This window comes from Nymphaea colorata, chromosome 9, assembly GCF_008831285.2.
Source record: "Nymphaea colorata isolate Beijing-Zhang1983 chromosome 9, ASM883128v2, whole genome shotgun sequence".
Lineage (NCBI taxonomy): Eukaryota > Viridiplantae > Streptophyta > Magnoliopsida > Nymphaeales > Nymphaeaceae > Nymphaea > Nymphaea colorata.
Genome location: NC_045146.1, coordinates 4850833 through 4863981, shown reverse-complemented (window position 1 = coordinate 4863981; position 13149 = coordinate 4850833). Strand labels below are relative to the sequence as shown.

Here is a 13149-nt window from a genome sequence, read left to right as displayed (position 1 = left end):
TAAACAACGGAACGGATATTATGCACTTTTATATATAGCTATATGTAAAACTAACAAATTGTTTTTTTTTTTCCTCCTTTCCTTTTGAAAACACAGACATGGACAGAACAGCAACTGGAGTGGTGGATACTGGATAAAACAGGTACCGAAGTCTTCCTCTTTTTCTTTCAGATAAATTTATAGGGGTCATGGGCTTGGAAAGATATCTACGAATACTTGGTTGAAAGGAGAAATTCGGTGTCGATCATCGATTCTGCTTTCCTTTGACGCATTCACATGTAACCCCATGGGCGATGATGATGACGATGCGGATGATGATACCCATGAATCATTTGTGCCATCAGAGTTGAAGGAAGCATCGAAGACTCCTTTCGGGCTGCCTGGTTCTGAAGGGGACTTGCGTTTCCGCCTTCCCAGCATCGATGTATCCTTGATGAGTTGAAGACAGTCTTTGACATCTTCCTGCTTGGTTTAAAAAAGAAAAAAGGTTTTCAGGACTTCAATTCAGCAGAAAGATGGATTCTTGTTCTTTTGCCGATTTTCTTTGAGGATTATGAGCAAAGACTTCAAATGGGTAAGCGTTAATTTGATTGCCTTGCTTATTTCCATGACACCTAGAAGCTGATTCTCATGCTCCATGGGGTTGAATGGCTCCAGCTGATTGATCACATACAAAATTATAGATGATGCAACAATTGATGGCATGTAGCATGTAAGTGTGGAGTCTGTTTCAGTGACGAGCAAAAAACAAATCAGTAAAAAACACAAAAAGATACTAGGAAACTAGTGAAGCTTTTCTTTTTCTGCTCTCCTTTTGCAGAGATATCCATGTACACACCCGTGATCAAAGAAAGGAGCAGCCGTTCACATCTTCTAAAGAACTCCCAATGCTGATGAGTCCTCATGCCCAACCTATGATATGATCAATGAAGGAGAGAGGTGTTACAGGGTGCATTTTCCACTTTAATGATGACAGAATCAGGAGCTCCATTCTCTGAATACTCTTCGCCTCAAACACATACTGGGCCTCCTCCACCTGCAGGTCTAGAAGCAGAGGGACCTGTGATTCTTCTACCTTTGCAGCCAAAGAGAGACAAACCACAGCAGCCAACTGCGTCATCCATGGTTTCTCTCTCTGCCAGAAAGGAAAACAAAGAGAAGAACCACCGGTGCCAAAGTTCAGATATACAACAGCGGTAAAATTTGGAGAAAAGAACAAAAGATGGGTTCTTTCTTTACAAACCTGGAAGTGAAAACTAGAAAGAAAACGGTCCAGAACATTGACAGAGAGCGCAGCAGTTTGTGATGTAAAATTATAATGGACATTCACAGAAAGGATCCATTCAACAGCTCCTCTTCTAGCACGGGCCAGAACAGGGTCTGTTCTCAAGTACTCAAGGTAGTCCCGGCCAAGCTTTTTCTGGGCTTTCTCCTTTGTTGACAGGGAAACCAACTCATGGTGTTCCGAGAAGAGATGCTCGTCCACCAATGTGCAGGAGAGATTGTGAAGAGGAGGAGGAAGAGAAGGGGCATGGCTGCTATAAGAGACTCTCTTCTTGGTAGGCCTCCTCCTCATCCCACCCATCCTCTGCCCAGTAAAGATTGAGCTGAGCCATGATCCTCTGGGTAGTGGAGAAAGCTTGTTTTCAAGGCATTTTTTGCTTCACCTTTTATCTCACTCGCTCACTCTCCACAGCTGAAGAGGGCTTTAAATAACAACACACAAAGAACGGAAGACAAGTCAGCACTCTGAACCATGCAAAGGAAAAAAATAAAAAAAAAAGTTTTATTTGGTCTTAGAAGGAGCTTTAACTGCCCAATTGTTAAACGTCTATTATCCTTTTCGACTTCATTACACGGACCGCATGAACATCAAAACAAACAATTCGTTTAGTACACTTCTCTAAAGAAGGTTTGAACAGTATATTAATGCACTATTATTGGTCTCACAACGGACAACAATAAATTTCTCTATAATTTATATACGCAATCTCTCAGGATATATGTGCATAAGAATATAAAATTTTCTCTTTCTCTCTCTCGATCCTGATTACCACCAATCATGAAAATCTTCATTTTTTTGGTCTACGTTGTCATTGATAAATCAACAGAAAAGAAAGATTAGTCTGGATTTCAACTCTCTCTCTCCCTCTCTCTCCCTCTCTCTATAATTAACGAATCTGAATATCTTTGGTTTCATAATGAATTTGTAAAAAACTGATGTTTTCAAACATGTATATAAAATTTTATGAGGCCCTAAAATTAATGGTCTGAACTTTTTTAGCTTCTAATACTGATTTTACGTGATTGCACATCACGTTTGCGTCTTTTCTTATCTTGAAAATGAAAGATGTGCTAAAACTAGTTTCAATATGAAATTGAGTCTGATCCACCAATGCCAGATTAGACTTGGATCTAACCATTATTTTCCGATGAGGACAGGGACTCGGTCTAGGATTTGGACTTGAATTTCTGAAAATAGGGTATTGGCATATATCAATTTTAAGTGTATTTAGAAGAGTATCTTAAATGTTAGCTACTATGTTGCACTAGAGATATGAAAATAAGTGCGGTTTAGAAAACTCATTTGGGATTGACAAGGAAAAGTTGCAATCAGTGGAGAGAAACTTTTCCATAGATGAGATTACTCTGGCACTAGATGCTGTTTGTATGTAAATTAAAGCAAACCCCATACCTTCCCATTCTCAGAAGGTTGTTGGTGGTTTTGTTTGTGCAGTTAAATATATATAAACTTTTCTCAATTGTGATTTTGATTTGTAGAATTGGAAAAGGAATCTTCTTATTAGCTTGCAAAGGGCGGCTACTATAAATGAAACTTACTGGATGAATGGCATCATTTCGGGAAGTGAACCTCATTAAAGCACGTTGAGGACGTGGAAAGTTCAATCACCCCGTCCCCTTCGTTCCTCTAATGCAAACAGAGAGACGTAGAGAGAGAGAGAGAGAGAGAGAGAGAGAGAGAGAGAGAGAGAGAGAATGGTGCGCCTCGGAACCCAAATGACAAATTGTTGACCAGACTTTTGACATTGAAGTAGCCTCAAAACCGTATGATTTTTTCTTCTTTTTGTGAGTACCCGTTCTCTTCTGCATTTAAAAGTCGGCAGTTCGTCCAATGTTGGCCATTCCTTTTATTCACAGCAAAATTACAATGTTTCAGTTGAAGTTGAGAACAAGAACTAATATTTACTAGAATATTATTTTTAAGTCATTGTTCATATTGCTCTACTCTCATTAAGAGCCAATCTGCCAGTATTCGTGCCCGACTTAGCGGTAAAGTATGAGAGGGAGAAAGAGTGAAAGATTTGGACCCTTCAATCTTACATGAACTGTTCAAATTTGATGTCTCGATGTCTTTTGATGTTAAACTAAATCTATGGTCATGATTTACGGAATATATATATATATATATATATATATATATATATAGAGAGAGAGAGAGAGAGAGAGAGAGAGAGAGAGTTTGTTCATTAAAAACTGAACTTTGAGTCCAGCAATTTCTAGCCTAAACATGAAGATTCAAGCACTTCCGACTCAACCGGCTAACTCAAGTGCCCTTGCTTGGATTTCAAATCAATAATTTGATAGATATAATATATTGAAATTTAAAGTCTAAAAGGTTTATTTTTCAATATTCAAGTTTTTTTTTTCAAAGTATTGTTGTATATGCGATTCAGGAGCTGGGATGTGAATTTATGGATGGGAAGCGAGGATACGTGGATGATAAATGAGGTAGGTTGCGTGCTCTCGGGCCTGGCTTCTCCATCAAATACGTTCTTATCAATTGGTTTTCCACTATGATCTCCCTTTTGTACTTGATAAATGAAACATTGCTGTTGGCTGCTTCAATTCCTTTGTGGAAGAAAGGCTTGATAGAAAAGCTAAAATTTTCAAGTTTCCAATAAAACTGATCGATCAGGAATCTGAAATTATTTACAGAAAACCGCATGACTTGGAAAACATCGAACAGTTTACATCAAATTTCATTTATCACTCTTGTTTGTTGTTAAAATATAGAGAAGGAACCAAGATTGAGTTCTATTGGTCTCGTTTGAGACCGCCATTCCCATTCCTTAATGCCAATTTGTATTATATTGGACATTGTCAAATGACTGATTTGCTCTTGATGTTCAAACGGATGTCCTGAAAAAGCATCTTAAAATTTTTCAGGCAATCAAACACCTAAGAATGATAACTCCATATGTATATATGTCACGGAAGAGATTAAAATGTTTAATTTATAAAACAAGACTTAATATTAAGTTATGGTTAAGTTGTGGATAGTACTATTAGAGGTGGGGTAAGAACGAGGGAAGCAGGACACAGATTCATAAGCCACGTAACGAGGAAACAGAATGACAGACAGGGAGCCGATGTGAACACCATTTCCGGAATTTAAATGTATTAAAGACAAGAAAAAAAAAAACAGAGTGTTGCACGTTAAGAGCACAAAAAAGTTTGAATTAAGAAAAACCAAGTTTCATAGCAAACAACATTTTAGTGCAAACAAAAAATTTGTAAATATGAATAAAAAAATACACCAAAGTTTTTTATTTTCTCCATTATGTTCATCAGATTGACCAAAGTAGAATACAACAATGATGATGATGATGACAGCGAAGGATAATGATGCAGATTGTATTTTTCAATTTCTTCATAGAAAAAGTAAAAAGACAACCCTCAGCAACTGTGTCACAAAAGTGTGGGATTTTTCAAAAAGAAAAAGGTGCAGGTAACAGGTGCAGCAAGGATACGAAGAAGAAATCACATCATGACCGATAGGCAACATCCAAATTATATTGTGAATTCTCAAGAAGAAGACAATGTCGTAGACGTGGAACTCAATTACATGACGCCTTCTCAGTTTCGTTTCAATAGGGAATTCCGAACCACTCTTACAAAAAAAATGCTGCTGGAAACATTCATAGCTGGAAACATTCATAGCATGATGATCCAATCCAACGTTCGCATCGTTAAACCGGTCTGAAGTTATTCTCTGGCTTGCTCCAAGCCTTTGAGAAGCTAGGATGGGTTTATGCCATGGATGAAGAAGTCAAAGCTACTCAGGCCAATAACACATGGGATCTGGTTCCTACCACTAGAAGCACGCATATTATCGGCAGAAAAATTGGTTTTTAAAATAAAATATTCTTTGGTTGTCGGTTTGCAATGGGTTTAATGACCTTTTGCTCCATCCTGCTAAGTCCAGTGCAGACGGTGCCATGGACAACTCATTGTGACCTAAACCACAATCAAGAGATGCCAGTACGCAGCCTTTTGTTGACACTTGGTAATTGCTGAATGGAAGGCCTGCCTCTGGCGAACCTGAAAGTTTTGGCGCTTTCTTGCTCGAGGAAGCTGCTAAAGACAAGAGAATAGAGAGAGATTTTGAAATAGGTGTTTATAGAGGTTCGGTATAAACCTACGTCCTCTTCTCTCAATCACAGCTACTTGCTGAGTTGAGGTTCCATTATGCTTTTATAGATGTACAGATCTCAACGGGTCTATGATTATATTTTTGGAATACACCATTGACATTAATTCCTTCCTTATGGAATTGGGTGTGTCTTCCTTTGCTGGTATTTGCTTTGCTGGTATAGGCGTTGAGTTTTCCCTTCTTGATTTGATCGTTGCATAGTTCTTTCCTTTTGTCATGCCTTGTGTCATGCCCATTGCCTTTGCTGATGTAGTCGTTGAGTTTGTCCTCTTTGATTTGGCCGTTGCATACTTTCTGCCATGTGTCATCTGGTGTCTTCACATCCCCCTGCAAACTCAACGGGCCAGGAATGACGTTGAGTTTGGAATGAAGAGTTTGGAAGGGAGTGATGGGCAGCGGTTTGGTGAGAATATCGGCTAGTTGATGGTTGGATGGAATATGTTTAACTAGCAGTTGGTTTTTGGCAATGCGGTCGCAAACAAAGTGAACATCAAGTTCAATATGTTTGCTTCGACTATGGAAAACTGGGTGAGCCGCCATATAGGTTGCACTGATATTGTCACACCAGAGAATTGGAGTAGATGGGATGGAGATCTGAAGCTCTTGTAGGAGATACTGAACCCATATGAGTTCTGCAGTGGCATTTGCAACGGCCCTGTATTCCGCTTCTGAACTTGAGTGAGCAACAGTGTGTTGCTTTTTGGAGCTCCAAGAGATGATATTGGGCCCTAAGAATACAGCATATCCCCCTATGGATTTACGGTCATCGGGGCACCCAGCCCAATCTGCATCAGAGTAGGTGTTTAGATGTAGACTGGTTGATGGCCGTATCAATAGTCCAAAGTGAACGGTGCCTTTGACATAACGAAGTATCCTTTTGACTGCTGTCCAATGCTCTTGAGTGGGTCTGTGCATGAATTGACAGACTTTGTTTACTGGAAATGCTAAGTCTGGTCGTGTTAATGTTAGATATTGCAGAGCTCCGACCACCTGCCGGTATTCAGTAGGGTTGTGATATGCTACGTCGGTGACTTGTGATAGATTTTGTGAGGTTGACATAGGCGAGGGGGCTGGTTTGGCGCCAACCATGTTGGTTCGTTTGAGAAGGTCCAGGCAGTATTGTTGTTGAGATAAAAGGAGGCCCCCGACAGAGTGACAGACATTGATGCCAAGAAAATAGTGGAGCAGTCCAAGATCTTTTAAAGCAAAGGTTGTGCTTAGATATTTGACCAATTTGTCGATGTGGTGAGGAGAATTTCCAGTGACTAGTATGTCATCGACATACACTAATACATATACCACACTAGACCCCTGTTGAGAAATAAAAAGAGAGGTGTCAGTTTTAGAAATAGAAAAACCATTGCTTACCAAGGTGTGGCTAAGTTTTTGATACCTAGCTCGAGGAGCTTGTTTGAGACCATAGATCGCCTTTTGAAGCTTGCAAACGAAATTAGGCTGTTGTTCGAAGCCGGGTGGTTGATCCATAAAGACCGTTTCCTGTAGTTCACCATTGAGAAAAGCATTATGAACGTCAAGTTGATGCACAACCCACTTAAAAGTCACCGCAAGAGTTAAGATTGTTCTAATGGTGGTGGGTTTAACGACAGGACTGAAGGTGTCAAAATAGTCTACGCCTTCTTCTTGCGTGTAGCCCTTGGCTACAAGACGTGCCTTGTAGCGTTCCAGAGAGCCATCGGCTTTCCTTTTGACTTTGAATATCCATTTTCACCCTACAATGTTTTGGTTGGCAGGTCGAGGAACAAGGGTCCAAGTATGGTTGTTAAGAAGAGCGTTATATTCAGTGCGCATCGCTTGAACCCAGTGGGGGTAGGATTTGGCTTTAGCGTAAAATGTTGGTTCAAGAAGATCTAGAGATTGAGTGAGAAAAGCAGCAGGTATGGGATGGACAGTAGATGTGAGAACCTTGGGTATTTTGAGGCCGTTCATGGAGCGAGTGGTCATAGTGTGAGTACGGGCACGAGGGGCAGTTTGGACAGGGATAGGTGAAGACGAAGGTGCAAGAATGGGTGATGGGACAGATGCAGCTTGAGACGGGTCTGAGTTGGTTGGGATCACGTCTGAACGATTAGTGGGCTGATCACGTCTTTCATCATGGTTATCACTAGAGGGGGGAAGAACTATGGCTGGTCAAGGAGGAATATAGGACGAGGTAATGGGAATGAGTAGAGGAGTATGAGTTTGGGAGGTGGAGAACGATTTTAAATCAGACTCGTTGGAAACATTTTGGAATGGAAATTTATGTTCATCAAAAGTCACATTTCGAGAGATAAGAATTTTGTTCGTCTTTTTGTTCAAACATAGGTATCCCTTGTGTTTGCTACTATACCCGACAAAAACATGTTCCTCGGTTTTGAAATCAAGTTTATTTTGGCGGTAAGGCCGAAGGTTGGGATAACATGCGCAGCCAAAAATTTTAAGGAATTTGAAATCCGGTTCAAGGCCATGGAGTATTTCAAAAGGGCTTTTATGGCCAGTAATATGAGAGGGTAACCTATTGATCAAATATACAGCAGTGGCAAAAGCACAAGACCAGAATTTTTGAGGCATATGAGCGTGACTTAAAAGACATAAGCCTGTTTCAACTATATGCCTGTGTTTGCGTTCAGTGGCTCCATTTTGTTCATGTGTGTGAGGGCATGAAACACGATGGGATATTCCTGCAGTATCAAGAATTGGTTTGAGTGCTGTGAACTCACCACCTCCATCAGATTGGAAACATTTGATTTTTCTCTCAAAAAGGTTTTCAGCTTTGTTTTTGAAATCAGAAAATGCAGCCACCACATCAGATTTTTGAGTTAAGAAAACTTCGTGTGAGCATCAATAAAGTGAACATAATATTTGAATCTATCAAAGCTTAGAATAGGAGCAGGACCCCACACATCAGAGTAAATTAAATCAAGAGGCTTAGAAATAGTATGAGTTGAATTACTGAAAATGGTAAAGCATGAAACTTTCCCCATAGGCAGTCAATGCACACATGAGGTTTAAAATGTCCATACAAAGGTAATCCAAAATGACTAATAACTTGCTGAACCACACGATAGGCGGCATGTCCTAGACGACTATGCCATTGATCAACCGACGTTCTTTCTCCAAGGAAGACGTCATTATTGCTTGCGTTCAACTTATTGCATCCTACATCATCAAATTTAAAACAGTAAAGGCCATTTTGACTTGGTCCTCGAAAGAGTTCACTCCTTGTCTTCAGATCCTTCACAATACAAACATGAGGGTAAAATTCCATAATAACATTATTGTCATTGGTAAATTTATGAACAGAAATCAAATTTTTAATAATGTGAGGAACATGTAATATGTCCTTAAGTAAGAATCTGGAATCATTTTTTGTAAAATAAGAGGAACCATGGTTAAGAATGTGCAGACCTGTGCCATTTCCTATGCGCACCCTTTCCTTCCCTTCATAACGGACATGCTCAGATAATGCGTTCAGATCATTTGTCACATGGTGTGTGGCTCCAGAATCCGGATACCACATTGCATCATTCATTCCTGCATGAGAAGCATAAAGAGCACGAGGTGGAGAAATATCTTTATTGGCAGCATGATTTGATTGTTGTTTGCCTCCATTTTTGGTAATCTTGAAGCACATCTCGGCTGAATGGCCTGGTTTATCACAGTATTGACAAACCACCCGATTTCTGTTTTGCTTGTACCTAGTACTGATTTTTGGATGACTATAAGAAGGACTGTTCTTGTGTAAGAAATTGACGGTTGGACCAGCATCAATCTCTGTTTCTTTCAGCTGGGATTCATGTGTTAACAACATACTATAGAGATCGGTTAGAGACAATGGATCAGATCTAGTGGCTATAGATGTCTTAAAAGCATTGTATCCCTGTGGGAGTGCTCTTAAGATATGCAAGACTTAAAAGCATCTGGTGTGAAGACACCAGATGACACATGGCAGAAAGTATGCAACAGCCAAATCAAAGAGGACAAACTCAACGACTATATCAGCAAAGGCAATGGGCATGACACAAGGCATGACAAAAGGAAAGAAGTATGCAAGACTAAATCATCTTCAGCCACAGGTTTTCCAGCCATGGATAATTGATGACCAAGCATCGTTGCCTTTTGTATGAGTTCATCAATATTGTTCGTCCCTTTCTTTAAGACAGTAAGTTGTTCTCGCAATTGCATCACCTTAGATCTAGAATGAGCCGCATAGGTGTTTTTCAATCTTGTCCAGACTTCATAGGATGATCTTAATCCCACTACTTGAGAATGAACAGGTTCCGAAAGAGATGAAATGATCCATCCAAGTAACAATTGATCCATTCGCAACCATTCAATATAAGTAGGGTTGAGGACTTCCTTACCTTCACTGAGGATTGTCTCAGGCGGACGAGTCCTGGTTCCATCAACAAAGCCCTTCAGATTGTATGAGACGAGGAGAGGCTGCAGCTGATTTTCCCATAACATATAGTTATCAGAGGTGAGTTTTACAGCCAATAGATGTTGTAGACTGGTTGGCGCAGGTGCAATCGGTAGCAGGTTATTCAATAGAGCAGTGTCTTGAGGCGAATCGCATGTTGCAGATGAGTTAGGCGATGCCATGATCTCAACACAAGACAACTTATAAAGAGGAGCACACGGTTATGGCAGCAGGGGAGAAACAGAGGAAGACGCCTTCCAGGGACAAGCGGACGTTCAAAAAACCGTAACGCCCCCAAAAATTCTCAAAATTGGTGTAAAGGATCTTCAGAGACAAATGAATCCAGAGAGCTCTTGGTCGACACCTATCATCGTCAAAGCTGGTAACGCCAGGGAAAACCGCAACAGGTTTTCCAGTACTCTGCCAAAAAAAAAACTCTGTTTCAGAATTAGCTCGACCTCCCGTCTTGCTGCAGAATTGTATCCAGTCTCTCGCAGAAATTTCCTTTGCGCAAAGGTGGCTCTGATACCATGTTAAAGACAAGAGAATAGAGAGAGATTTTGAAATAGGTGTTTATAGAGGTTCGGTATAAACCTACGTCCTCTTCTCTCAATCACAGCTACTTGCTGAGTTGAGGTTCCATTATGCTTTTATAGATGTACAGATCTCAACGGGTCTATGATTATATTTTTGGAATACACCATTGACGTTAATTCCTTCTTTATGGAATTGGGTGTGTCTTCCTTTGCTGGTATTTCCTTTGCTGGTATAGGCGTTGAGTTTTCCCTTCTTGATTTGATCGTTGCATACTTCTTTCCTTTTGTCATGCCTTGTGTCATGCCTATTGCCTTTGCTGATATAGTCGTTGAGTTTGTCATCTTTGATTTGGCCGTTGCATACTTTCTGCCATGTGTCATCTGGTGTCTTCACAGAAGCCAGTTGGGTTCGGGATTCAGGAGGAACATTTTCTCCTTTTTTTTGTTTTTTTCTGGTTAGCAGGCTCTTTTATGCTCTGCTTTGGAGCTGGAGTAGAAGTTGGGAATACATTTTGTCTTCTTCCTGCTTATCTTTGTTCTCTAATCTCATTTTTATTCCCATCATCATTTCCATCTCCAATTCCACAGCCGAATGGTTCCCAAATCCTCATCTCTGTTTTTGTTTCCAGCTCCTAACGAGAGCCTTGTTCTTGTCGTTGATTTTTAATCTGGTATTAGTCATATCCCCTGCCAGTACACGTAGAGGCACTATGTTCGACGGTGAAGGGAGGCTTTCTAGTAACACGTGAATGTGGCTTACTTCGGGCAGTTAGCAGTTGTTGTTTCAACTTTCAACATCAAACCACAAGATGGTTCTCTCTTCACAGTTTTAATGAAGTGTAGGCGCCGTCCTAGGTGAGGGAGCATTCTTCTCCTTTTTGCTTATCTTTCTTCCTTACGGGGAAGAAAGGTGAACGAAACAAAACAAAACTGAAAGCGTCGAAGAAGGGAGGTTGTGAGTGGAAGGATAACTGTTACTCCATCTGGGTATCTAGAGATGGGGGAGGGGATGCGAGGCAAAAAGGAGGAGAGGGTATATAGAGATTGCAGAAACCCACAGGGTTTGTTTTTGTAAACAGCAACCTCCTCTTCATCCAGTTCCCAAAATAGAGACTGTAGAGACTGATCTCTCTGCTTCCTTTTTCCTTTCCTTTAGCAGTTTCTCTACTCTTCCTTTTTTTTCTTCTTTTTCTCTTAGCCATTAACCCATAACAGCTCATGCTCAGAGTGAGGCGCTCGTGTGGGTGTTGGGTACAATTAGGTTTCAATCAAAGAAAGAAAGAATGAGAATCTAGTCCAAAGCTGTTCAGGTCTGCGCATATCCGCTACAGTGATTAAAATTTAAAAGAAGTCTAAAAAAAAAGTCTACAATTTATTTCAAAATGTTTTTTAAGGGAGCTCCATAGTCTGGCAAAACCATCATGAGAAAATTGCAATAATTTCATTTTCATTTTAGTTTCATATATCTTGATTTTTCACTTCTTTCTTGTTTTTCCTTTTCCCCATTTGAATGAGATATTTTTGAAAAATAAAAATAAAATTTGTGATATTTTTTTGCTTTATCAGCAAAACTTGGGAATTAAAAAATATTTACATAATAATGATAATATTTACAAGAATAAAAAACGCAAAAAACAAATCATAAAAATTCAACATGAAAATATATGCAATGTTTTACAGTTTCTTAATGATAGTCACATTTCGGTGATACTTTCACAATCAGTTCCTTCTTTTGTGCATCTTTTGATATTATCACAATTTCTGAAAACATCACATGTATCTGTGACTATGATTAAATATTATAAGCCTGCCCCACCTACAAAAACTTCAGTACCCAAGGAACCTTCGCACCCACCACATCTGGATGCACAAGGGAAAAGCAGGTATTTGTTAAAACATGGTATCAGCAATCCCTAAAACAATTCAGAAGTGATCAAGGAATGCTAAACAGCCTAATCTTAGTTCTGGTTTTCGAGTACTGTCAAACAACAGAATAATTTGAAAGAAGAAAACGTCAAAGGTCAAGAGATGACAGAATCTTTTTGCTAGTTGAAGGAAAATTTAGAGAAAGTTCGAGAGCTGTTAAAGACAATGCAACCAAAAGGACCAAGACTATCTATCTCACTTTTTCAGCCCTAACAAATACTTAAAGACAACAGATGTTTACCATATGAAGCTCATCAATTAAAAAAAAGTCGACTTTCTTCTAATAATCTATTTATTAGAGAGTTTGCCTTCTCAATTGTACATACTGCAATAGATGTATCTTTAGGAAGTGTTTGTTCGCACCCCACTCCCTTTTCAAGAAGGTCGAAATGCGAGTCAGCAAAATTCTTTTAAAATTGGGGTTTTGAGAAAATTTTCAAGAGAAAGGGATCCGCTCGTCGGTACGAGGTCCAACCGTTCCTGCCGCCTTTAACAGGGGTAATTAGACCAAGGACTAAAGATCATTTGGATCATATACGAGTTATTGATGTAAGTCCTATATGCTTATGCATTGAGGTTTTGGATTCAAGAACCGAAATTCATTTTTTTGAATAAATGAATTTGAATATTGGGGGTTTTCAAGTTGGTTTAAAATCCTTTGTTTTGGTGTTATTTGAAACACATAATTCTTGAGGATTTTTGAAGATTTGGAATTGAGTTCTTTGTTGTGAACTCTAGATGATGATGATCATCTTATGATAAAAATTGATTTTGAACTCTTCTTTTGTCAAATCATGTGATTTGTAGAATTCATT

General features: G+C 39.5%; 1 protein-coding gene and 1 pseudogene across 1 annotated transcript; both read right to left on the bottom strand.

Moving 5' to 3' along the window:
* Positions 1 to 1709, bottom strand: LOC116260974 (cyclin-D3-1-like; annotated as a pseudogene).
* A 3779-nt stretch (positions 1710 to 5488) lies between these two features.
* LOC116260231 (uncharacterized) lies at positions 5489 to 10054 on the bottom strand. Its single transcript, XM_031638400.1, has 3 exons — positions 9817 to 10054; positions 8861 to 8986; positions 5489 to 6240 (listed from the first exon to the last, which is right to left on the bottom strand). The coding sequence occupies exons 1-3, from the start codon at positions 10052 to 10054 to the stop codon at positions 5489 to 5491; spliced, it is 1116 nt and encodes a 371-aa protein (XP_031494260.1).
* Between the last annotated feature and the right edge of the window lie 3095 nt (positions 10055 to 13149).